Source organism: Onychomys torridus, chromosome 13 (assembly GCF_903995425.1).
Source record: "Onychomys torridus chromosome 13, mOncTor1.1, whole genome shotgun sequence".
NCBI lineage: Eukaryota > Metazoa > Chordata > Mammalia > Rodentia > Cricetidae > Onychomys > Onychomys torridus.
Window position 1 is genome coordinate 36,136,627 of NC_050455.1, and position 27,383 is coordinate 36,164,009.

At 43.3% G+C, this 27,383-nt stretch overlaps 1 protein-coding gene across 7 annotated transcripts in view; it reads right to left on the reverse strand.

The window, feature by feature from the left end:
• Sema6a (semaphorin 6A) overlaps positions 1-27,383 on the reverse strand; it is a 122,487-nt gene that overhangs the window by 3,894 nt on the left and 91,210 nt on the right. Inside the window, exons 16-19 of one of the 7 annotated variants that reach the window (XM_036204715.1) lie at positions 27,316-27,374; positions 24,662-24,682; positions 24,493-24,543; positions 19,120-19,284 (exon numbers count right to left, since the gene is read on the reverse strand). In XM_036204715.1, coding sequence (XP_036060608.1) covers positions 19,120-19,284; positions 24,493-24,543; positions 24,662-24,682; positions 27,316-27,374 — 296 coding nt within the window. Of the gene's footprint in view, positions 1-19,119; positions 19,285-24,492; positions 24,544-24,661; positions 24,683-27,315; positions 27,378-27,383 lie in introns of all 7 variants that reach the window. The other 6 variants (XM_036204714.1, XM_036204717.1, XM_036204716.1 and 3 more) reach the window with 6 other exon arrangements.

The following is a 27,383-nucleotide window of genomic DNA, read 5'->3' on the forward strand; positions in this document are numbered from 1 at the left end:
TGTTTTAATATCTATGCCTGAAAGAAAATGTGCTAATGAAAATTTCTTCCTAACATTTGCATTTCCTTGTTGTGTTAAAATAACAACTGGTTTTCCTTTGGTTTTGATTGTGTTTGGAATTCTATTGTGCACATTCTTTACTTCCCACACATAATTGCACAAACAAATGTGTACACCTGTGAATAAAATGGGGTTTATTTTCCTCATTGATTTGGTGAATTCCACGGTTCTAACCACGGCAAGACTCCCATCGATTGAAGGATATTCCCACCACAATGGGCATTTCACAGAGTCCCTTTAGGCGCTCATATTTAGTGGGGACCATCTTCCCAAGGAATGTGTTGTTGTTGTTATTATTATTATTATTATTATTATTATTATATTTTATTTTTTATTTTTTTGGTTTTTTGAGACAGGGTTTCTCTGTATAGCTTTCCTGGAACTCACTCGGTAGACGAGGCATTATTAGAGGAAGCTGCCTACAATGGGACTTCAGTGTCCTAGAATTTAAATGGCTGTCAGTTTTAAGACTCAACCTTCCTAATGCTGTGACCCTTTAATAGAGTGCCTCAAGTTGTGGTGACCCCTAACCATAAAGTTATTTTCATTGCTACTTCATAACTGTAGTTTTGTTACTGTTATGGATCGCAATGTAAATATCTGACATACAGAATGGTCTTTCTTAGGTGACCCTTGTGAAAGGCTCATTGGATCCTCAAAGGGGTCATGACCTACAGGATGAGAACCACTGGTTTAGAAGGTCCAAGGAAATGACAAAATCAAAGCTGAGTGTTGAGACCAGATATCATATGGCTTCCCCATTTCACACCTTCCCCCAATTGACATAGTAACCAGGTGCAGTGTGTTTTCTGTCATTACAGCAAGCTTGGTGATGAGTAAGAGGAACGCAAGGAAGCTACTCCCTCATCACCTTGTCCTTGTTCAGCCCCTACCAACCCCTTGCCTGTTGACACACCCTCCCCACCATGCAGTGAGCAGAACGTGACTTCAGTACAATAAGGCTAGAACAAGAACCCATTGACTTCACTGGGAGTTCTGTGCAATTACCACATTTATCCATCGCTTCTTATGCACAATTTCAGCTCCTAAATACTCTTCTTTCCTATCCAAAGGTCTTTAGCTGTCTGAGACTCATAGAAACCACTGACTCTTTCATCAGCAAAGACTTTTTTAGATGATGACATGTGAGTTCAGGTTTCTGGTTAACAACTCAAGTAGGATATGACCTTTCAGGAAAGTGGTGTGACTATTCTCTTCGGCCTCATTTTGCTGTGTATACAGTACCAAAACCAAAAAACCTTTCCATATAGCCTCATCTTTTAGATGACTGAAGCCTGGGGAGAGGGAGTTCACTCATCTGTTTAGACAAATCTAGAAACCCCAAGCTCCACATTCAAAACAGACCAGGTATTAAATAGAAAGCGAAGCTAGGAAAGGGGATTTTACTTTTGGAAATGCCTTCCAAACTTAAAGATTTCTGTGTATGTCATGACAAGCAACAAAAGAGCATTCATGGAGATGATTAAGTTAACTTTGTAATCTAGCCATGGTGAAGGCTTGAACTTCAATCAACTCAGTGGGGCTGATTCAAACAGCATGACATAAGACCTCCAAGGGTCTGGACTCTTGGGTCCTCACCTATAGACTGGTGACATTTTGGAGAGTGGCTTAACACTTCCGGACCTCAATTTTTTTCATCTATAATGTGAGGTCAACACTAAATGTCAGAAAACTCCACAGAAGATAAGTAGTGGGTCAGTGATTCTCCGAGAGCTTCAGAATTGGCGATAAGTCACAGCAGCTCTGGTTGAGTCTGCTAGTGACCCATCTCCCCAGGGTGGTAGGCAGATACATCCTTCCTGCTCCATATGCTGTCCAAATGTGGACAGCCAAAGAGATGAGGAGAGGAGATTCAAGACAACTCAAGATAATGTTTTTATTTCCGGACAGCTCGTAGGTACCCAACTTTGAAATAATTAAAACAAAGCTGGAAAATATTGAGCAAAACCCAGCAAGGACAGTGAGATGCCCTGTGGACTAGTAGTCACATCTCCAGCTCCCTGAAGCAGTCACCACGCTGTTCACACTTGTCACCGTGACCTTCCCTAGGACTCAGAGGTATGTAGTTTAATAAGTGACAATTGAACACACATATGGGTTTTCAGCACACTGTAGGGACATTTTAAAATACATTTCTAAACCATGTGATTCATCTTTGGATTGGCTATATAACCTTGCTTTGGAAGTCTCAGAAAGAAATGGTCTTCAATTTTGATTATTTTGATAGTAACACCCATCAGACAAATAAAGAGAGATGCACAAAAGTACCCAGGTGTTTGCTCAAAATAATAAGAGGAGAAACTGTCTTATAAATGAACAGAAGTGGGCTCTGGGATAATCCCAAGGGAGCCTACCTATGTGGGTGAAAGGGTGATTTGTGATAACTGATGCTCCAGTGAGACCGCTTAATTCGAAACAAACACGTCCTGGCAAAGGGTCAAGGGTCACAGGCTGGGGCTGCAATGGACATCCTTTGCTTCAGATGCTGCATGGAAATCTGGGGACAGACAGTCTCTCCTGCCCAGGTGCCCCGACATGGAGGGGAGGAAAGAACAGGCTTCTCCACTCTGGGCAGGTGACAGCTTTCTATCAATCCCCAGGACGTCTGTTCTCACCAGTTGAAAATGGGGCATTAGGAATGAAAACAGGATCTGAAAAATGCTCCTGCATTGATTCATTAACCACCAGCTACTTCTCACCAGTCATAAGGCGCTAAATGGATCTTCATTTCCACCTTCCCATTGCAGGAAGCAAGAAGCAGGATGGCATACAGAGTTCTCTGAAATCGGGTCTTAAATGGGCAGAAGTAAGAAAGGTAGGTAGTAGTGTCTCTGTGCTTTTTTTTTCTCTTTTCTTTTTTTGAAGTGAGAGTTTCCAGGTTGCCTAGAGGCCTCAGTGAGGAAATCTGAAGCTCTTCAGAGGCCCAAGCAATGAAAAGATTATGAATGATACTGCCCCCAGGCCCTGCAGCACACACGATTCAAAATAAGAGCAATTATAGATTGCAAAGCCAAAAGGAGCCCGATAACAGTTCTGAACCTTGCAAATGAATCCTGAAATGTCAGAATCCCAATCCTCTGTTTTGAAGTGTGGCTCTTGTAGGTGGTAGCTCTGATTATGATTCCTCTGTGCCTGCCTCATCTGTGCATGGGGGTCGCGTCTGGCCTCCAGGACAATGCACTACTCTAGGCACGATGCTATCTCCTGACTTGGGTTAGGCTGAGATTCTCTTGGTGTCTTTCTTTCCAGCCTCCTGATATCAGCACCTTTGTGGCTGCCCACATCAGACATTTCCTGAGCACACAAAAGCACAGTGCTGGGAGGCTGCAGCCAGGAAGAAGGCAGACCTTCCTCTTAACTCCACCCGAAGTATAGAAGTAGAATAGGACACCGCATTCGTACTCCAAGGCTGAACAAAAGCTTTAACAAGGAGATGAGACTGAGCTGAGCCTTAAAGACATGGAGGGCTGCAGAAACGCAGAAAGAAAACAAGGATGGGGGACAAATGAAGGGTGACAACTGGGTCTTCAGTGATAGGGAGGAATCTAACGTCCTTCTGGTCCCTTACACATCAGTGTGACCCACCCTGCTGCACTGTCCTTTGGTACCGGAGTTTTGTAAAGCCTTGCCCCTTCTGTCTGGGCGCATCTCCCACTTTCTCACGTATGTGGCTCTATTATTCGAGTTGGAGCTAGGATGGAGAAGGACTCCCCACTGGGCCAGGTCTACCTTCTCCGTGCCATCTAGGCTCTGTTCCTCTCTGCTATCTATAGTCCTCACTGGCGAGATGCATACCCTATGTTCCTCTTCTTCAGCAAAGCTGCTCTAAGAGAAATGAATTCATCCCTCAGTCCCAGGGAGAATGATGTCCAGCAGCTATCTGTTAACCCACTGTAAAGAAACGCTTGGGTGAATGGATACAGCTGGAGGAGAGCTGAGACAATTAGAAGCTACATGCATTTGGGAGAAGGATTGCAACAGCCCTGAGTGACCAAAAAAAAAGGTGCTTTGAAAACCTGGCAGTCTTAGAAGGAAAGTTATTTCCTCTTGTCAAGGGAAGCGGCCTCTAAGCTTGCTTTGTTCTGTATTGAATTCATTACTGAAAAACCACTAGCTTACGAAGAAACCAAAGCCAAGTACCCTTGCATCTAAAGCACAGCTATCATATTATTATCATCATCATTCTTTTTAAAATTAAAATGCTCAATCTTCAAGTGTACCTATTACCTGCCACTTACACAGAGACCTGGGAGATACTACAGGACCTATCAAAACAGACAAAGAGATAAAATCAGTTCTGCTTATGAAGCTAAAAACCTGAGCCTGCTCCGACCCCTCCAATGACCTCTCTCCTGGTCTAAGATGCAGGCAGCCAGGAAACTCGAAATGGTTAAGTGCATACTTTAGCCTCTCACCCTGGTTCAGTGGGCTGCCTGTTTGGGAGCTGCGGTGGTATGATGGATGTGTCTGTCTCCATAGTGAAGTGATTAATAGGCATCTGTGTTGAGCGGACCCGGTGACCAAAAAGACAACAAAGCTTTTCTGTGTCCTTTAGAGAAATATGCAAAGGCAAAAAGGAGGATGGACAGACATTTCCTCCATCGTTGAGCCAGAGGGGGTTTGTGTTGGGTCTGAGAACTAAGAAGGATGGCAAAACCCCAAAAAAAGCCCCAGAGTCGGATCCCCTAAAAATAGACTCTCGATTCTGCTTTATAGTAAGACAAGCCTGCAATTTCCTTGAAATCCTCATAACAACTTGAGTGAATAGAATCTAACAACCCAATTTTTCTTGTTTGAAAATCTTATTGCAACAAACTGCCAGGCTCAGAGTCTTCCAAGGCACTGTGAATGAATGGACCAAGCGAGAGCCAGCACCGCCAGGGCTAACCACACAGAGCCCACTGTAATCCCCATGAAGAGAAGAAAAAAACCAAAAAAAAAAAAAAAAAAACCAAAAAAAAAAAAACCAAAAAAACAAGCATCAGGAAAGCCTCAACTGCAGAAATCTCTCCTCAGGGCCACAGCCCAGCTCATAGGGATGACCACAGGGCATATGAAATGGGAGCTTTCTGTGGTTATCTTGGCAGGAAACGGTGTTCTTCTTGTCTTAGGGCCTAACGTTAACCAGATGGTTTGGGATAGACTGAAAATACCAGCAGCCCTGGAAATGGGCTCAGAATCTGTAACTTAAACTTTCCTTTTCATTTCGTTGTTTTTTCTTCCTGGCACGATACAGATTACACACTGGGAGGAGTCACTGTCTTCGAGATGTCTAAAGTTAGGTGACTCACCATGGCTGAGTATGGGCAGCCTTCACCCTGCCTAGTTAGGAACCCCAGTCTAGGACTCACACACTGAAATGATGCTTGCTGTGGCTGGCTGCAGATGAGCCCTCTGCCAGTTCTACCATCTCTGAAATGGACACAGTTTGGGTTGGGATGCCTTCACAGGAACAGAAAGGAGAGCAAGTGTGAAACTCGCTCAGATTCATTTTATTAGGAATGCTGCCTTCATTTCCCCCTGAGCTTGGTTCCCGCATCCTCTGAGGCTCTGCTGGTTTAGAGGTGACCTTGCCAGTGAAATGGTGCATTTAGACAGTAGCCTAGTGTCTCTGTTGGACCGAGATTCACAGAATACTTTTTAAAGCCGTGCCTTGGAATGTTGGTCTGTGGGCCCATGCTTTAGGACTGTTATTGCCCCCATACGTTTAGTGATTATGTTAGATTTAAAAAGGTTTTGTACAAAATTAATTTTATTATTTTTAATTGTGTGTGTGTGCGTGTGCGTGTGCGTGTGTGTGTGCGTGTGTGTGTGTGTGTATGGATATGTATGTTCGAATTCATCCTGGCGTTGTGGGAGGTAAAGGTATCCCACTCAGAGCCAGAGTTACGGGTAGTTTTAAGCTGCTTGATGTGGGTGCTGGGCACTGAACTCTGGTCCTCTAAAGAGCTGTATAAACACTTAATAGCTGAGCCATCTTTCTTTTCGGCCCCATTTACACAATTTTCAAGGCTTAGTTTCCTGCCCTAAGGTTTTCTTTCTAAGTAAGATTGCGATCTTTAACATCTACATGATCCCTGAAATCAGACCAACGGTCACATCCTGTCTTCTTTCCTTTGAGGCATCGCACTATGAAATGGGGAACTGAGTCTCCTTATAAAATTGGGGAATCCAGGCAATTCTTTGTTTGGATTATGTGTGGGGCTTTGATTTTTCTCTACAAAGCAAAGATAAAACAAATAAGAAGGAAGAGATCTGCCTTGATAATATTCCAAGAGGACACTGGGAGGTGGTAGTTAATATAAACTTTGAGGTCATAGAGACCTGGATTCGAGATTTGGTTCTATAAATAACTGACTGTGTGACGTGTGGGCATGTCTCTCCGTCAGCCCCAGCAACACAGGCTATAAGATGAGGGTTATCAGAAGGAAGAAATGGGTTTCGTAAATGAACACATGGAGAGCAGTTGGCCTGTTCAGGAAAAACACAACAGCAGTGTTTCTAGAATTTCAGGTGAGTTGCCTGCCTTGAACATGGTCTCAAGATAGACGACTGTAAAAGCATACTTTGGTACAACCAAACTGTGTTAGTTAAGAGTGGAGAAGAAAAGGCCTAAAACACACAGCCAAGTCTTGGCAAATGTGCTTAAAAGATACCCCATCAGCAACTTGAACAGTGTGATGAGTCAGTGGCCCCAGCATCAGCATCCCCTTGAACTTGTTAAAGACACAACTCGACAGGTCCAGCCTAGACCCTCCTCTGTATCCGATCTTAGCCGGGTCTGACACTGGTGTTTCTTGAATTCACTAACATTTTTCAACACTGCTTTCAATGTCACCAGCAATGTTTTAGAAAACAAATCTACACAATTTAGCTCTGAAGTCCTATCTCAGACACAACTGAGGCAATAGATAACCAGATTTCCAAAAACATTTTATGAACAACATAAGAAGTAAATGAACCAAGTGTGCCTTGGTGTTCAAAGTGCCAATCTTTAGGTTATATATGTGTGTGTGATTTCTTTACTCTGATTAACACTAATGTTCTGACAAATAACACAAAAGTGATGTTGTTTTATTAGAAAACAACTAAATCTATCATATTTTTCCTTCACACAAATTACTCTCATCTTTTTAAAGATATACTTTTATTATTTTTACTCATATATATGTGTCTGTGGGGGGGGCATATACATGTAAATACCTGACATAAATATTACATGTGCCTTAAAATATTCCACTACACTCCACTACACTCATAACACCAAATAAGACCACCCCAACTTGTTAGTTTTATGGCTCCTGGGAAGATGCTCATGGCCTCTAGTGGCCCTAACATGAAGACATGATGTTCTCATCTCTAACAGGGGCCATTGGTTATTGATTGAAATTACATAACTCAGATGTGTCCCAGATCAGATCAGCCCAGGTATGTCTGGATCTCAGGGGCAGAAGAGGCAGAATGCCCAGAGTGCCCAGCATTGGATAAAGTTGCCTCCTTTAATGAAACCCATCTAACAGTACCCCAAATCAGCTCCTTAAACTCCATTCATGACCACTGAAAATTGCTCAGGGCATGTAAAAAATCTTTCCCCCTACCTCTTCATGACTAGACACAACCTGAGTTAATGTTTCACCGCAATGTTAAGGTACTGCTTTGTGATACCAAAAATGCCCAGCGTGGCAGTGCACTCAGTGGAACTTGGCCCTTTGTGTCTGCAGAGGTGAACTGAATCTGAAAACCCAAAGAAATGCATGACATTTTAAGTTACATTAAATTTCTGTTGTGTGCTTTTAAATCACAGAGTGCAAGGCCAATCAGCACTTGGGGTATATTTATTACCCTAACAAATGTCAGATGATTGTGTCCAGCGTTATCTATTATTTATGAATAACAAGAGGCTGGAGGACTGCAAATGACACACTTTAATATGTCTAAAAGGTTAGGCATAATACAGTTTACAGCCCTATAAATTTCTTGACACCGACTTCCCCTTTGAAGAAAGCCCTGTCAGTGGCTGTCCATACGGAACTTCTATTATTTCTGTACCATTCATAATTACTGCCTCTGACTCCAGGGAAGTCATGGCAGATGCACGTTTGAAAAGAAATGCATCCTTGTAAAAATATGAACTTTAAAAATAACCAGGGTAGGAGAACTCCAATTATTCCATTCAAAACAACCGCTTCACACAGACAGCTCCCAAGCGGCAGACTTAGAAGAGATTAGGAACTATTAATTGAAGATGACAAACCTTCACATTGTCTGGAATGGGCTTGCGGACACTGATGAAGATCCCATCTAATGCGTGCCCAGGATATTTGAGTATACCCAACCAGGTTTCAGCAGTTTGCTCCAGGGCCTTGCTGAGATTTCAAATACTAAAGAGACTGACGTCTGATGAAGTTCTCAGGGTTGCTGACAGTCCATCCAGTGGTCTGTGCTCTTTGCAGGGCTTTGCTTATAGCTTTGAACAGTCTATATTTCCTTGGTACCAACAAGAGGGCAAAGCTTTTCATGTCCTTTCTCTCTAGGGCAGTGGGGCTTGTTATACATTTGGGGCAAGCCCGCTAGAGTTTGAGGCCACTCTGGTGTGTACTGTTAGGCAAAGAGAAGCTATCCTTAGGAAATTAGCCATTTTACTAGGCCCTCTGTAGACCAGTCTGTCCACAAAACATTGAGGGTTGGTTGGAAAGCAAGCTGTCTCCAAAGTCTTCAGACTCACAAACTACACAAAACTGAGTAAGCTCTGAGAGAAAGCTAGATATTATCTTTCCATTCTTACAGGGGACCCAAACTCTTAAATTGACTCTTCACAATTTCATTATGAAGAGACAACAGAATCTCAGGGAACAGAGTGCAGTTGAATCAATTAAAGAGCAAGTATGTAACTGCTCCAGATGTTCTGTTAATAAGATCATGCCTAGCCTAGTCCCTGGAGTCCTTGAAAGTTCCATTAAGCTGTCAGGAAACTTTGTCATTGTGTGTGTTTTTGTACAAAGGATGGGAGAGAGCGGGGAAAAAAAACCAAAGAAGAGTGAGGGGAAGGGTGGGGTAAAGTGTCATGTCGGAACGATGGGGCCTGAAAACACAGGAAAGGCAAGAAGGGCAGCGAATTTCTTTTCTTTAATATACCACAGTTCAAGCAGCTGCTTTAAAAGTAAAAGTCTAAGCTTTCCTAATCATAATTTAAGACCTTCATTTTGGAAGAAAAATGGGTGGTATGTGGAAAAGGGGGCTTAGTGGATGTCTCTAGAAAATTCCAATATTGGTGCACTGATTCAGGCAGACAGGGAGATGTAATAGCTTTTGCATGGCTGACATTTAACTTTTTTTCCCCTCTCTACCCTTTCCACAATAATCTCATCAAGACCTTAGATGAATTCAGCTGGTTGTCAAGAGGATAGAAAATTAATTAGATCAGATCTACATCCTTGCCTGCACCAGCGAAGGAACAACTACACTGTCTGCATGGGATTCTCAGCCTGAGCCTCCTCCCTGACAAATGCACCCAGGAAGTCCCCACATCCTCCACCCCGAGGCCCACACTGTCCACAGCGCCATTTTCCTAGGTCCTTCCTTCCCAAGGGAGAGAGCACACAAGTAGATTCTCTTTCTGGGAGGGGAGACAAGTAATATCCTAAAGGTAAAGGGTAACACATTGGATTACATTTTCACTTTTTTTTTTCTTAGCCTCCCATGACTACAAGTTCTGTCATGGGTGAAACATGTTAACACACCACATACTCCGGCACCTAACTAAAGGGACAGTGAAGGCCTCGTTTGGAGTTTGGCTTGCCAGGGCTTTCCCTGGAATCAAGAACTTACTTTGGCAAGGAACATCTACCAGGAAAATGTCAGCAACAAGCAGTAAGAGACCTGTTAGAACTAAAATTGATACGAAAATCCCTCCCCCAAATTCATAGAATATATGTAACCCTGAACCACATGTGACCCAACAATCAGGTATATACATACATCCCTGACAATCTACCTTTGTCTTTTCCTTCCTTCCTTTCTCGTGCCTCTGGCTTCTGCTGTCTTCCATTCTACCCCCGTGCTTGCCAAAAGAGCTAAGACACCTTAGCATGACATTTAGGGCTCTTACTTTGATCTCAGTTCACATTCCGGCCCTTCATATTCTTGATCACTTTCGTCACCCCACATGACACGCCTCGTAAGTGACTCACCCAGTGCTGGATGGAGCAGCTTTGTGACTTGTCCATTCAATTTGTTCCCCTTGCAATGGCTTTGCCCACTTGCTCTGCTACTGACATCCATTTCCCCACCGCCCCCTTCCTGCTGCTGACACCCAACATTTCCTCCACTGCTTTTCCAGGCCTTTCCCAAGTCTATCCTACTTGGAAGCAGCCATGGCCTGTTTTTGCCTCACCAGTGCTCTCTCCCCTTTTTTGTTCTTGACTTCTCTGGCCAGGACTTGCTTCTGTCTTACCAGAAGCTAGCTGTGTATCTCACCCACTTAACTGGAAGCTGCTTCTGTGCGGGTTCCTATCAAAATCTGTATTTTCGACACACAGTGGTGGCACATGCTTTTAATCTTAGCACTCAGACAGCAGAGGCAGGTGGATCTGAGTTCAGGGGCAGCCTGGTCTACAGAGTGAGTTCCAGGACAACAAGGGATAGACAGACGGAAAGAACCTCTTTTGAAAAAACAAAATAAAACAAAATCTGTATCTTTAACATCCAGTACAAGATGTATATTTCTGCATAGATGTTTGTTGAATGAATAAAGAAACAGAGGAATGCTTTTAAGGTTTTTTTCTTTTGTTGTGTGTGTGTGTGTGTGTGTGTGTGTGTGTGTGTGTGTGTGTGTGTGTATGTGTGTACAAAGGTCAGAGGACAGTCTTGGGTGTTATTCCTCAGGATGCCACCTGTCTTTTGTCTCTGTGTGTTTGTGCGCAGGTACAAATGCACGCATCCAGTACTAGGGCTACAGGAACAAGGCACCATATCCAGCTGTTTCTGTGGCTGCCAGGACTAGAATTCATGTTCCCCAGCTTTCCACCATACACTTCGCTAACAGCCTTCCCCACAACCCTAAGAGAGTTCGTTCTTTGGTCTTTGAGATGACGCCGGCTCCCGTCACCACTGTGGAACCTTGACTTCCTAATGCTTTCTCGGTCAGTCTCAGTCTCCCACCAACAAACAAGCAGGAAGGTGAGACCAAACACCTATGTGGATCTTAGGACAGCTGACCAAACCTTTCATGCTAAAAAGACTTTAAAACAACAAGTTTGCCAGGCGGTGGTGGCGCATGCCTTTAATCCCAGCACTCGGGAGGCAGAGGCAGGTGGATCTCTGTGAGTTCGAGGCCAGCCTGGTCTAGAAAGTGAGATCCCAGACAGGCTCCAAAAGCTACACAGAGAAACCCTATCTCGAAAAACAAACAAAAAAACAAAACAAAACAAACAACAACAACAAAAATCCCCAAGTTTATGAACTTGTCCTGCTTGGGGACAATTCTATTTATGAGCCTTCCTCCATAACAGTGTTAATTGGAGCCTACTTTCATTGGGTGTCTGTTACCAATACCATGTTTCTGATGGATATAAAAATTTTAGTGATTATTTTCAAAAATCAAATGTGATGAAACTATCACAGAAGGATTTGTTGTTGTTACTATTGTCTGTGTTGCCCTGGCTGTCCTGGAACTTGCTCTGTAGACCAGGCTGTCCTTAAACTTAGAGCAGAGATCTGCCTGTTTCTGCCTCCTGCGTATTGGGATCAAAGGCTTGGGCCATCGTGGCCAGTTACAGAAGGAATTTTAATATGTATGTATGTATGTATGTATGTATGTATGTATCTATCTATCTATCTATCTATCTATCTATCTATCATCTTGTTTTTGTTTTTCAAGACAGGGTTTCTCTGTGTAGCTTTGCGCCTTTTTCCTGGAACTCACTTGGTAGCCCAGGCTGGCCTCGAACTCACAGAGATCTGCCTGGCTCTGCCTCCCGAGTGCTGGGATTAAAGGCATGCGCCACCACCGCCCGGCTCAGAAGGAATTTTTAAACTGAGTTTCTTTGATATGGTTTCTTCTAAATTTGCCAGCTCTGAGACCGAAGTTACCAGACAGCTTCATGGAGTCTATTTATGCTACTTAGCTTTTTGACAAATTGACATAAGCTAGAATCATCTGGGAAGAACACTCAATTGAGGAACTGCTGCCATCGGATTGGTCTGTGTGTGATGCCATCCCTGGCAGGGGGTCCTGGCATCTAGAAGAATGGCAGCCATGAAGAGGGAGCCAGCAAGCACCATTCCTCCTTGATTCCTGCCTCTGATTCGGCTTGAATTCCTGCTTGACTTCCTTCAACGCTGATTGTTTTGGGGATGTGTGAGCCAAGTAAGGGCTTCCCTCCCCGAGCTGCCTTGGGTCATGGTGACTGTCAGGGCAACACAAAGCAAAGCATGACTCTGCAGCTGAGAAACCTCAGACACAGAGGGAGGCTTTGGAGAAAGTCTGTCTCGTGAGGGATCTGGGATAAACCAATAGGGTTCAGGTAGAAAAAACAGACAGGATACTTGCTAAATATAAACGTGGATAACAGTAGTGCTTTCTGAGAAAAGTATGTCTCATGCAATATTTGGTATATGCTTACACTAGAAACATTCACTTTTACCTAAATATTTGAAAAATAGTATGTAAGTATATTTTAAGTTCAAAATTCTCTGAGCATGTTCCATTTTTACCAAGCAATTCTCCTTTTCTACTTTCCAACTGCGTTTGTTTCCATAGCTCGAAGACTCGCACAGTCATTTAAAAGCTATTAAAATGGCTGTGTGTGTGTGTGTGTGTGTGTGTGTGTGTGTGTGTGTCTACATGCTGGTGCCACAGCATACACATGTAGGTCAGAGGACAATTTATGATCGCCACTTCTCTCCATCCATCATGTGGGTCCCCAAGATCAAACTTATGTCCTGAGGGTTTGACCCACTGAGCCATTTGACCAGCCCACGAACACTTCTGATGATACAGACTTGAAAGTTTTGGAGGTCAGCACAGCTTGACAGAGCTATAAAAATGACATTAAACTCTTTATGGGGTGCATGTAGTACAACGTGCACTTAGAAATGTTGGCATTCTAAGAGTGCTCTCTTCCTTACCGTCGGGAGCTGCACGTGCACCACTTTCCCACAAACAGCACAGGGTACCTTCCCTCTAACACCTCCAACGGCGATCAACAAACTCTGCTTTACGGCCAGTCCTCCCGCTCTCAGCTGCCTTGCCTCTGACCACGCATGTTCTTCTTACTGTTTTGAACTTCAGATCGACCAGTGGAGGTAAGGGCCCCTTGCTCCTCCCACCACTGGACCCACAAGATAGCAGCCTTTTCTCTAGAACGTTCTTAGAGGCCAGTCATGCTCCATGCTCACATCCAAAGATGACTGTGATGCTACATGAAAACTGTGCAATCAGTGTGGTTCGGTTGCAGACTTTTTGGAGAAAGCTCCAGCTGTTCAAGAAGTCAGTGTTTGCAACACTTTAGACAGAAGTCCTATATCCAACACTCCCATTCTCTTCTCTTCCCGCTTTGGGGATCCATTACTGCCATGATATTGGTACTGAAGGAAAGCAGGCTAGGCCATCCCATCCACCAGAGTGCCACACCCTTGCTGTTGGCAGCCTGTGGCCATTCCCAACGTTGACAGTGTATGTCTTGATCTGGCTCACAGAGGCCACGCTGACCACATAGGCATTTTGTCACTGTCATTTCTCCATGTGGCTCATAGGTCTGGCAGCTGGATCTGCCTTAGACAGCAAGGGAGTGTGTCTGTCTCACTCAGTTAGCCAGAAGATACCTCAATGGCATCCAAAACTGCACTTTAGTATCAGGGATTAATTGTTCCTAAGACACCTCAGGAAACATTTTTTGTTTCAGAATGTTACTGAAGAAAGAGCACAAAACATCTGGCTTAAGTCAAGAAGGCAGCTGTTTGTGTTCACATTACTACCAGGAGGAGTAACATTTTCTGTGCATAAAATCACTTGTAAAAAGTTTGATAAGAGCCAAGAAATTATTTTTTCCTTCTTGGGAGAACTGGCATGCTCTAAAACACTGAATCCGGGAGGTTTTAAGCATTGGTGAGTATTACAACTCTAACTGGATCTGTGCTTTTTGGTTCAGTGTACTTGACTCCGGGAGCATGGACTCCTCAGTCTGTTAGCACAGAGGGCCTTGCTCTGAAGGTCTGGGACTCACAGAGTGAGCAGAGGGCAAGGGGAGAAGGGTCAGCGTATGTATTTTCAGGACGGGGGAACAGGCGACAGTTCTGAAGAAGCAGGGGAGCTGGTGTGGTTAAAAACTATTCTAGGGAGCTCAGGGCACAGAGAAAAACATGACAGGTGCCTCTAAGGCTACAGAGGCAAATTTCCTTATGGTCTAAATCTATTTGTCTTTAAAAACGCCTTGACTAAAGTTCTCTTGCCCAACTTCAAAGCTTGGCTGTCAGGACAGAAATGAGAAGAACACGGGATTGTCGATTTCAACACTGAGCCTTGTTCACTTGGCCTTGAAGTGCCCAGACAGCCCAGGGCTTGGGAGCCATCCAATCTCCTTCCGAGCACCAAGGGCAGTGTGCTTGGTTGCAGTTCCATCCTGACCGGACTCTTTCAGTCCCTCTAGGCTGGCACTACCCAAACTTTAAGTCGGGGACCATTTCTACAGCTCTAACTACACCTACAAACCTCACCATATGACTTACTTAGTATATCTTTACGACTGCTGCTGTGACTCCTTATGTAATATTTGCTTTAAATTAACTTTTACGATATTTCACGTGGAGAATTTACATTACTGTTATATTTATATATATAAAATAACTGTCACTTTTCATGGACAGAAAGTTAACTTATAAATATTAACTGGAAGCAAAAGAATATTCATTCTCGTTAAGTCCAGTTGCAAGATAAATCTCCAACCTAAAGCCTGGTTTTTGTTATCGGTTACACAGGGATACCAGCAAGTTTAGGAAACTATTGACAACAAAGAACCGAAAGGCAAAACTTGTAATTAAAAAAGAGAGGGCACTCACTCCCCCACTTGCTATTCCCGAAGGCCACCATGTCCCCAGGTCACCTAAACCATCCTCATTCCATGGAAGGTGCTACACATCCCACTGGGAGGCAATACCAGCACAGGTCATGGTGCATTCAGAAAATAAGCAATTGGCAACAAAGAGGATTATTGACAAATTCTAATTTATACAGCTGCATCCAGGATGGGCATAAAAACATGGGCACTCCACTCATGCTCCTCATAGACTTCACAAGTCTGACTAGAGGCTTATTTCCCAAACTAATTACACACTGATTAAAATACTGTCTACAGTTACTATTCATTTTATTTCAATTTAAACGCTGCTTATACTTCTTCCCCCTTGTCTACAGTGACCGTCTCTTTTTGACTAAGCATGATCAGGTGACAGCATCTCACTCTCTCAGTTTCCTGAAAGGGACAAGCATGCCATTTCTCACCAAATGAGAACGTCTATTTTTCTAGTCACCATTTCATCAGAGGACTCATGAGCGCAGCATTCAATGGAGTCTGAAGAAGGGGGATCTCCCTCTGCTCATGAGTTCACTCGTATATACCAATAGCAGGCTTGGGGTGACATTTCATATTTGTGGCAGCTCTGCACCTGCCCCACTGGCTGCTGCATCTTCGAGCCCCCTTGGGGGAATCCAGTTTTATATCACTCCTAATTTCAGTAAGACAAAGGGGCCACAAAAGTGGCTGTTCTCTCCCCCAAGTCTGTCTAATTTATAAAAAGAAAGCTTTCCCATCTTTTGCTGTGGGGAGATGTGGTGGAGAGTAAGCCCGACCTAAAAATAAACTGGGCTCTCTCTTTTATTTATATGTAATTAGAGCCCCTTTGTAACTACCCATTACCACCTCAATGGTTATTGGATGAATACATAACATATATTTTTAGATGTGGCAAAAACCAAGAAAAAAGGAGTCAGGCTGCATCTAATTTATCAAGTTGATGATTAAAAGGTTGGCCTGAGAGGTTCCAGATATCTAGAGACCCCGAGATAAAACAGCGGTTGGCTGTGGTTTTCTTTCTTTTTTTTTTTTTTAAACTAATGAATCCAGGGCTTGGAAAATATCAGGCATTTTTAAAGAAAAGAAGCAAGGCCAGAGACATTGGACAAGGGCAGTAGGGCAAGGCCAGGTACTGAGAGAGAAAATGACTTCACTTGCTATGAAAATGCTTCTTTGTGCCTGGCAGGTTTCTTCTCACGCTTTGTTACAGTGTGATGGTATATAGCCACACAGCTTCTGAATGCTACTCACAGTACAGAAGGAAAGAGCCTTGGAACATTCCATGGGTGGGGTGGGGGGTGGGGTGGGCGGAGGGCTTGGGTCTACTATTTTGAAAGGGGAGGCTAAGAGCAATGGCAGCAGAAGAGGGCTAGACGGCAGGGTGAGGAGGACGGTGCTGTGACGGAGGTGCGGGATGCACGGGGTTAAAACCAAGACCAAAGACATGACAAGGAAGAGAAAGAAAAAGCGGCAAACATACTCTGGAAATGTGTTTTGGAGGGTGGAGGGAACAAAGAATGGGCCCGGCCCAAGGTCAGTCAGTGGCTGTGCAGAGCTAATCCAGTTGGGCTCACACTTCTCACTGACGCCTTTTCATGGGCGCAAATAAAGGGCACCGGGCACTTGACGACTCCTCCTCCTTCTCCTCCTCAGATCCTGGTCAGCAGACACAGTTTCTGCCTCGCGGAGAAATGTGAAGCATCTTAGAAACAATTCCAGAGTATCTTTGGCTCCGGAAGCTGGAGCACACATGTGTCACATTCCCATGAGACAATGGGCCCAGTGAAAAGAGCACCCGCAGAGACCCTTAGGAAACCCAGACAAATCCAGCATCCCAGCGGATGCCGAACACGAGGATGTGACGTCATTAAAAGCACTAACATCAGGAGATGAAAGGAAGCCGGGAGACCACAGGTTGGGTCAGGTTGAGGGACATCATAGTGAGTCAGAAAAGGAACGAGACTTTTCCAACAGAGGAACAATCATCACCAAGTCATACCACACAGTGCTCGGCAAAACAAAACGAAGTTGGGAACAAATCATAAACAGCAAACAGAATGGTCATTCAGAGAAAAGGGGAATCAAAAAAATCATAAAAATCATGGTACAGGGAACATTAAGCTCTATCATTTTCGATTTCTGCATAACAACTCATTGGCATTGCCCCATCAATCATATACTGCAGCCATCCAAAGTCAAACTCGTGTTTGATGGGGCAAGGCAAGGAGGTTGGTCATAGCACAGGAACAGCAACCATGTTAAACACCCATGCAGTCACCTCTGCCACCATTGCCTGACCCTGTGCAGACTGCTTCCAGCTTGGTCAGCGTTCATACCAAGACTCGGGAGAGGGAACAAGGCCGAATTTTAAAACCGTCTAATTGGACTCCTGGAGAGCCTCCCTTCCTTAGGGGAGTGGACAAATGGAGAAAGTCCAAACTGCCCCTCTCAGAGAAGCGCCGAGAAAAGACTGCAACCCATGCCTGCCGACAGAGACTTTTTTCTCCCTAGAAAAGTGTAGCAGGTGAAAACAAAGTGATTTTTTTTTTTTTTTTAAACTAAGTTGTCTCTACTTGAGACTACAGTCAGGGATGACGTATCTGAGGTCTGAAACCACACACAAATAATGGCACATGCTGGGGCTTGTGGCCTGTCGGGCAGTTTCCCCTTTACTGAATACTTTCTCAGGCTGGTGAGGACAGATCCCTCTACCTTAAAGAGGCCAATGAGACAAAACCAGCTTTGTTCCTCTTTAAATAGATTTGGAGCGGGACATAGGAAGAAACAGAAGTCTATAGAAGAATAATAAAATCGGCAAAGAGGATGCACAGAAGAGCAGGATGAAAGGGCCATCTTTACCATTTCGGCTCAGGAACTAGGGCAAGAGAGTGCTCGCTGCTTACAGGACAAAAGCAGATTAAAATATATATATATGGAGAAATAGCATGGGAGTCCAGAGAGGAGCCCATTGGGGGAGGGGAAGTATGAATGCTGAAAACTCCAAGAGAAGGCAGAACACGGATTGTCCTCCAAGGGTCCCCCTGGATGCCTGACCCTCAAAACTCCAACCCCAACTTGGATGGGACTCTTGAAAACATAGAGAAGCAAAGAGTTTTGAATGGGGTGGGGGGGGGGACGGCTCAGCCACGTGACCGGGCTTTTGAGCTTTGACTTACAAGACTGTTTTGGGGGATAAGTAAAGACCTCTCTGATCGCAGTTGCAGCTCAAGTAGGATGTGCTACCAGGAGCAGCAAACAGCTCGAAAAGACATGGCATTTCCTGTCTGGAGGCCAGCACAGAAAGCAAAGGAGAATTTAGGACAGTTCACAGCACAGTCCCTTTCATTTAGCGAGGCTTCCATTCCGTAGCAAATGCACAGCAATTCTGCTTGATTAAATAACATATTTTTTTATTGCAGTTCTTGCCCTCCAAGGGGAATGACAGCAGTCTGAAGACCACAGGTCTCTTCAGAGTCAGTACCATGAGAGATGTGCAACACTAGGAGGAGGGAAAAGACGTTGCCATTATTCCTCAAGACACTGACTAGCAGCCTTTAATTTCCATGGCTTTCAATTTGCCAAAGCCTGCACAGCATTCCCACCCATTACGGTGGGGAAAGAGGGTCTAAAAACCTATAACATCAGACCAGGAGTTCAGAGGACTGGGAAGGGGTCTGAGAAGTAAGCATTTGCTCCGGACCAGTCTATGCATCTTCTGGAGGGAGGAAGCCTGAGAGGATGTGCCATTTGTTTTGTGTGGTGTCTCCTGGGTCAGGGGACAATTGGGGGACAGGCCTGGACTCAAGGGCTGGGTTGCAGTCTTTCCTAAGATGCTTTCAATCAGGGTGCACAGGAGGTTCCCAATGCTACTAGATTTAGCTGGAAGCAGGTACACAGTCCTCCCCTTTCCCCCCCCCCCCCCCCCCCCCTCCACCCTCCAGAGGAAGAGGCACTTCCAAGGCCTTACCCTTCTTGTCCTGGTGGTTATGTGAGGACACTGCCCCCAAAGGGTCTGTGCTGCCGGGTGCCTCGAGCAGGTTGTTCCAGTCCAGCATGCCTCCCCTAGACTCATACCCCTCTTGGGATGCCGAATCTGACGTGGTGGTGCTGGGGAAGAGGGAACTGGAATGCCCTGTTTTTATCACAAACACAGTTAGGGAAACATCACTACACAACACATTCCCTTTGCTCAGAGGCCAGGAGATAGGACACCCATGATGACCTTGAGACCGAGGTATGCCTTAGCAATGACAAGGCTTGCTGCTGGCAGGGGCGGACTGTGCTGTGTTAGGCAGAAGACCCTCTGACCTTGCAGTTCAAGCACAAAAGGCCAGAGACTGTCTCAGCTGCAAGTTGGGTGAGCCTTGGGAATCACTTACCCTGTCCCCTGCCACACCATAGGGACAGTGACCCCTTCCAGAATTAGGAAGATAGAATGAAGGTGTCACTCACAGTGCCTGTTCCATAGATGCTCAAGAAATACAAACGCCCTTCCCTAGAACACTTCCCGTGGCAGTGTGAAAGGCACTCCAGGAACATGGTTTGTGACTGATGGGGCATCGATGACAGTGGATGGCCTCTCCCATCACAAATAACAGCCTGTCTCAAGCCCTTCCCAGCGAGGCTCCACAGTGTGTCTAGTGTTCAGTTTCAGCTCAGCCTCATGGGCATTCCTATTCTGGGAGATGCTCTCTCTCCCAAGGGGTCCACTCCCACCTCTTTGGCAAGGAAGCCTCCTATGCTACCTGTTGTAACGGGCGCACCTTCTGTGTCTAAAGCTGGTTTTTGAGTTTTATGACTCAGATGTATGAGACATTATTTTTGTGGCCTCACTGACTGAGAAGGATAAACTAGAAAAAGGTAGATTTCGATCTCGAATGTGGCCCAGCATAGGAGGGTGCCAGAAGGCAGGTGAGACCGGGAGTCATGGCAGATACCCTAGACATTTCCTGTGAGCACATTTAGAAGCTTCCTCTCCATCATGCCACGAGATTAAATGCAGATTGTATCGGATCCTTTCATCTCGGCTGTCAAAATGATTTAAAGAAGTCTGATTAGCAGTCTTCTCTTGTAGAAATAAAATACAGCCTCTCTGTGACTTTTGAGTGGATTATTAAACCATCTCGCCTAAAGTAACATCTTGAGCACTTAAAAAAAAAAAAAGACTACTGAGCATAATAGCTCATGCCTGTGAACCCAACACTTGGGAGGCTGAGGCAGGAGATTTGCTCTGAGCTTGGAGCCAGTCAAGGCACTACAGAACATGTTCCAAGTAAGCCTGGGAAAGAAACCAAGCATGTTTGTAATCAATGTCTTTGGCACAATGGAGAATAGACTCAGTATAATTCTAAAACTGCTAGCCTCAGGATATGACCACCTTGTACATGATAAATAAAATACAGGCCACCAGAAAGATAGATTCTATTGATGAATGCATCCAATCTTTCTCCATTCTTTTAAAATCTGCAGCTATCATCAGAAGGTGGAGTCCCAGGAGACTTTAGGATTACAAATTTAAAACAATGTATTTTAAAAACAGCATTCATCTTGAACTGCTGCTGCCAGCGCCAAGTAAGTCAAGAGAAGAGGTTCGAGTCAGCAATGGTGATTTCTTTGGACCCATCACACCTGAATGCTATCATGAAGCTTCAGTAACATTTCAGAAGTCTCTCTCAGCATAGAACCTGTGTGGTTCCCACATAGCTCCCAACATCTGTTTTGTTGAAAATAGTCTGCTTCAGAGCCCACTGCTAAAAATATGCTCATTTAAGACTCAAAGAATGTTTGATTTTCAAGAGACTGCGTTTCTGAGTTCTGCATCCCATCCAATGCTGATAAGAGAACAGGATTGGGGAAATCAGCCCAAGAAATGGAAAAAAGAATTTCCTTCCTGCTTGCACTGGGGTCTAAAATATGTTTATTTCCACGTCTTTATGAATTCAAAACTACATAAAGAAAAAAATATGGCCAGCCTAAAATACAACTCAGCACTCAACATAAGAAAACAAATTGAACTAGCTTTGTAGGTGGGTAGGGAGGTGGCGGTGGTCGTGGGGGGCGGGGAGTTATTCTCCCCTTCAGGTAGCAAGAATTTCTTCTACCTGAATTGATAGGCGTTTTGAGCACTTTCAATTTAACTGTGTTCAAGGGGCAATTTTATGGTAATGCCATAAGTACGCTTTAGTGAGAACATTTCTTAATATGGTAATCTAGGGGAAATATATGCCTAAGGGACACATTTTCTGTAGAAAGATTTCCTGGACCATATGCTACAGATACATGGAAAACTCATTGGTGATGGAAAGCTATGGCTAGGAGAGGAAATTAATGTGGACCAGATGGTGGTTAGGTAGGAAAATGCTTTACACAAATGTGAGAAATCAGCCTCTTCGTATCTCTGAAGTGTTAGTCTAATACACACCACATCTCGATTTTCTGTATGTAAATCTAGAGAAACTATGCATCTGATTTACTCAAAAAAAAAAAAAAAAAGGCTTTGCAATCTTTTAGACTTGTGCTTAAGGACAGAAAGCATGGGTTGGCAATGAATTAAATGGAGAACAGATACTTGAGCCTCAAAAAATTTAGAGCCAACAGGTGACAGTGTGGAGACCAGCAGCTTCTGTGAGCAAGCAAGGAGAGTATTCTTATGCTGATTCTCCATGCCTAAGTACAGCTGCTAGGACATTGTGATGTTCTTTCTCACAACTTGACTTTACAGGCTATATGATCTGTACACACTGTCTTTGTAACCAAAATGACTTGTGGACATGGTATGGCATGTCAATATGTTGGCGGCAGTCATGAAGTCCAATAAGAGAGGTCGCATTTAATCAATGGGACAGAATGGATGCTCTGATGGTCTTCAAAGATACAAAAACTATAGATATAACCAAAAAGTTAACTTTCATGCATGATGTCGTTTCTCTACATCTACAAGTCACTATCATTCTAGAGGTTAGAGACCATTCCTACTGCTCAACTGTTAACAATGACTGTAGTCGATTAGATATAAAAGGGACACTAATTCAATACAGAGAGGAAGAGAGAGGAAGAGAAGACAGTCAGGACCCAATTCACTAAAAGGGGTTCTTGCATATGTGACTGGTGTTGCCTACAGCGTTGGCCAACAGAAAGCTCGCAGAGCACATTAAAACAATCCCTTCACCTGAGAAAGGAAATGCCATTTTTGTGGTTTGTTCTTTGGGCCTAAATTAGCCAGGAAGTGCATGACCTACAGAGGACACAACTACTAACGGTGCAGGTGCATTCTGGACTGTCTTCCTCATCTACCTTCATGCCTGTAAAAGTAGACATTAGGTCCTTCCTCGGAGGCTACAAATCCTGCCCCTACTCCATTGGCTGGCACAGAGCAGTCACTCAACAAATATTTGTTGGGTGAATTAATTCAATATTTTCTTAGTCAATGTCAACATAGCCACCGGTTATGAGACTATATAAGTACTGTATAGAGTATCACTCTTTCTTTTATCTCTAAAAAAAATATGTTATGTTTTCTCTTCTTTAAAAGCCTCTCTCTATACCCTCTTAGGAACTTCCTGACCTCTGTGGTGGACCACCATTCATTTTATGGTCAATTAGTCACCTAACTGCTGCATACTGAATAGCTCCTACCTGCAATGGGAAGGATCAGAAACTAAAGGAAAGCCCCACCTTTTGCTTTCCTTACAAAAGCTTTAGGTCAAAGGCTCACAACTGAGCACTGTCCTATAAAGTTTTTATTTTTCCACTAACATATGGAAAAATTAATAAATGCCTATTGTTTGAGGAGGAAAGGAAAGATTCACTTGCTTGAAGAATGACCCTTTTTTTGTCCATAAAGAGCATCCCAGAGCTTAATCATATGTTCAAAGAATTCTCTGGGAGTGAAAATTGGTCTTGAACATTGATGAATGCTAGGAAGGCTGTTGGTTCAACTAGTTTCAAGGTCTGGATTTCTCAACATCTGATAAAAATTATTCAGCTATAGGCAATGATGGCAGAGTCTGACATCACAAAAGAACAGGTGTTAAGTGGTTTCCTTCCAGAAGGTTAAGGTTAAGCCAGATGACATTTGCCTTTTGAGCAATTTTCTCCTGGTGTGCTGTTCAATATTCTGGTTTAAATCATAGATGAGAGGGTGCCAAAGGTGGGGAAATCTTGGGGACTCCTCTGTTCCACCCTGCCTCCCACCAGGAGGGGGCTGGGCAGGAGGAGTGTATTGAACAGCTCTGGTTTTTCAAACAGTCTTGAAGACTTCAATGAGCCTTCTAATTTATGCTAATTGGTCTTGAGGATTGAAATTTACCAAGGGGGATTGAGCACATTTGTAACACCTTGAACTTGTCTCTGCATCCTAAACCGTGTGTTTTTCCTCCTTCTTTTCATCTTTCCCTCCATTTTCACCTATCCTTATATTTAAACACTGTCCCCTTAACTATTCATTTGTTGTATATCTCAATCACAAAATCTACGAAATGTACAAATGGCTGAACTCATGGTCCGAATTAAAAGGCAAAAGCTTAAATTTGATACCCCAGAGACATTTTCATATTATGTTTTGAAAAACACATTCAACCATTTAACTAAGTAGACATTTGGGGATTTATTTTAAAAAGACAAAAATGAAGCAGGTGCATTTTGGCTTACACAAAAAAGAAGTAAGGATACTTCCTGAACTTCCACTAGTACTTGTGTATTTCAGGCAGAGAACAATGGGAGAAATCTTGTTTGGACAGCACACCCTTGCCTCACACTTCCTCATATACATTCTGAAGAAATCGCACTGGAAAATATGTTTAAGTATTCAAATGCTTTCTGAACTTAAATTTTGTTGGTCAAATCATGCTACACTGCACACGTTTGCCTCATAAGACCCTGGTGTTTGTGCCCTATATGGAATTCCTCTTTGGGGGAGGTTATCCTGACAACCAGGACTGAGGAGATGGTATTGTGGGGGTTACAGTTTATGAGTTAGAGCCACTGTTCTTTTGTTTTGAATCTCCTTATATACAAACATATGCAAAATGAAGAAATTTCTTTTCACTTGAGAATCCATTAGATGTATTTACCAAATTCTTGAATGTTGGCATGTTTCATATTATATGAATTAAATATTTAAGATTTGTTCTCCCTTACCAACTGTCCCATATAAACAGAATGCTTTTTTTTTTTTAAAGCATAGTGAAATCTAGAAATACATTTAGTGAATTGGGGCCCTGAAGTAACAAAGAATCTGGTCTCTGATTAGGGATGAAAACTAGAAACTACCAAAGATGAGTAACTTTAAGTATTAATATTGATATGTATATATATATATATATATCATCAATAAACTGACCATACACTGTGTTGAAAGACATTTCATAATCTGGTAGAGGAGTTGAAATGTCTATAAAAAATGAGGATAAAAATTAATTAAAAAGAAACCTAAGGTTTAAAAATACGCAAGCGGATTAGTGCAATAGATTTCCATGGACATGAAATTATGAAAGTAACATCTTCCTTACCGTTCAGTGCCACGAAGGAATCTGAAAGACAAAAGCAGGGCGGTGGTTACTGAGCTGCACACAGGAAGTGGGGACAGCTAATGAGAACTGGGCCAATGAGGAAGCCCCAACACCGGAAACTGCTCATTACTTCCTGCTTGTAACCTAAGCTGCTTCCTACTCAGTCCAAAGTCCTATCTCCAGATCTCTTCCACTGCTGCGTTTCCCCCATACCCACTGCTAACAGGCAGAGGAAACCCAAGGGTTGGCAGAGGAAATGGTCACTGCAATGACCGTATGAGAGTCAAGAAGCCGCGCTCCATTTTGTACAAAGGGGCACGGCTGTGGATAAAAGAACTCGGCCACATCCGTAAGAAAGAACTTCTCTTCATGTTCTAGCTGGCTCCATCCTCATGAATGAACTGAGAGAACTATCCAGTATCATAATCCATAACGTTCTAAACTCATCAGCCGTTTAGTTTGGGAATTAAAACTGCAAACCCAAATTTGGGAAGCCACACAAGTAGGTCTGTGTGCTGGTGTCAAGGTCAGATCTCTGGTTCACCAAACACTGGCTCTCTATGACCAGTTTTCTAAGTGTGTCAAAGTCAGTGAAGCAATTATGCAAACACCCCTGGACTATGGACACATACACAAGTTTTGTGGGATACAAGCAGTTCCTGTTCTGGAGGAGCATGCAGAGAGAAGCCTCCAGGACAGAGGGCAGGCAGAGGCATGGTCTCAGCTTCTGTACGGTAAAAGGTGGAGGAAGAGGGAATGGACTTTCCAGCTGACCCTCGATGTAAAGACTAACCACTACCCTGGAACCTTCTACTTTACATAGACTTGTTCTCTTAGGTTCCTCTGCCTGAGAACACAGGTATGTGTGGGCACTTAAACACACACTTATACACATCAGCATCTTCTTTGTATACTTCCTGATTCAAACCAAATCTAACTTGCTGTTTTTCTACAGACACTTATACCACCAGATCACGAAAATATTTTCTAAAGCTAACTTAAGTATCTGTAACATCCCCATACCCTCTCCCCCCAAACCCTATCACTACAAGGCACATGATAATTAAGATGCAATGACTGAATCTCAAACCATTTTACCGATCCAGGTAAATAATCGTACACCATAGCACAGACGTTTGGGTAATAACACATCTCCTACACCAATTTTGATGTGTAACTATTTCATGTGCAGATATGATAAATGAAAATGTTGGCCATATATTTAACTAATAATGCAAATTACATAAGGACAAGAACTTGTGGACAAGGCTAATAATTGCCCTCATCATTTGATTTTTCTACATCTCTTGCAAAATAATATAATAGAAAGTTGAATGACAACCTAGTCTGAAATTTCAGTACTTATATGACTTATGCTGGGCAGTGGTGGCACACGCCTTTAATCCCAGCACTTGGGAGGCAGAGGCAGGTGGATCTCTGGGAGTTCAAGGCCAGCTTGGTCTACAGAGTGAATTCCAGGGCAGGCTCCAAAAACTACACAGAGAAACTCTGTCTTGGAAAAACCAACCAACCAACCAACCAAACAAACAACCAAACATACAAACAATCAAACAAACAAAGAAACAAAACAAAACAAAAAAATAAAAAGCAAAAACCAAACCTGGAATCATATCCATGATCTTTATTATAGAGTCCTACACTATTAGTCACTCCGTTTTGCTCCCTTAAAAGCTGTTTTTCAGAGCCATTTTGAACACAAATTTCATGAAATTCAGCACATGGAACTTTTAAAAATTACAAACTAGTTAATTTTCCTTTAAGAAGCCCACAGCCACATTTTCAGATCTGTCTTGCCTCCTTCCTGAATGCCTTTCTTTCTCTTAACCCTAGGTCTTAGAGACGGTGTTAAAAGCAAAAGCAAAAACAAAAACAAAAACGACAACAAAAAAAACCTCTGATAAACTCCAACTGTGGTTTTAAGAAAAGTAACAAACCAGAGAGCATTTCCTAAGAGCATAGCACTATTATTTAAGCTCTCAACACTAAAGCATTTTCAGAGAATCCTGATATTGATCAGATCATAAGGCAAGTGGACAGAGTTCTGAGATCTCTTCTAGAAAATCCTAAGTAAAATGTTGCCACTTATTAGTATGTGACATTAACTCTGAGAATGACATTGTGGGCTAATTTCTACAAAGAGGACATTTAGAATTGCTTTCTGCTCGTGGGTTATTTCTTAAGTTTGTTCCTATCTCAAATGGTTTCATACAGCCATACTTTGAAAAATAATTACTTTCGCTGGTGAATATGTTAGAGAACACTAAAATAGCCCCACTCAATTAAAAAGCTAGAGCGCAATGATTAAGCTGTTGATTATTTGGCTAAAATGCAGTGTAATAGCACATTATGAAAAACAACAAAATTGTCACTTTTGTAATGGAAATACTGACGTAAATGCTTTGCTATAATTAATATCCTCTAGGATGGATTTGTTCGACAGCATTAGAATAATGGGAGAGGTGGCTATATTTATCGTGATGATCCTGGCGATGTTGGCTTCCACACACACCATTTCCTTTTTGTTATGCCCAGAGTCGGCTGCACTGAGTTCTACATGTGGCGTGAGGCTTCTAGACCATTCGATAAAAGCATCTTTATCCATAGGCAGACAGAGATTTAAAAATGTTACTTACTGTGACAGTCTCCTAGACCGTCTGTATTGCCACGTTCTACGTCCTGTTCAAAAGCCAGTCTTCTTTAA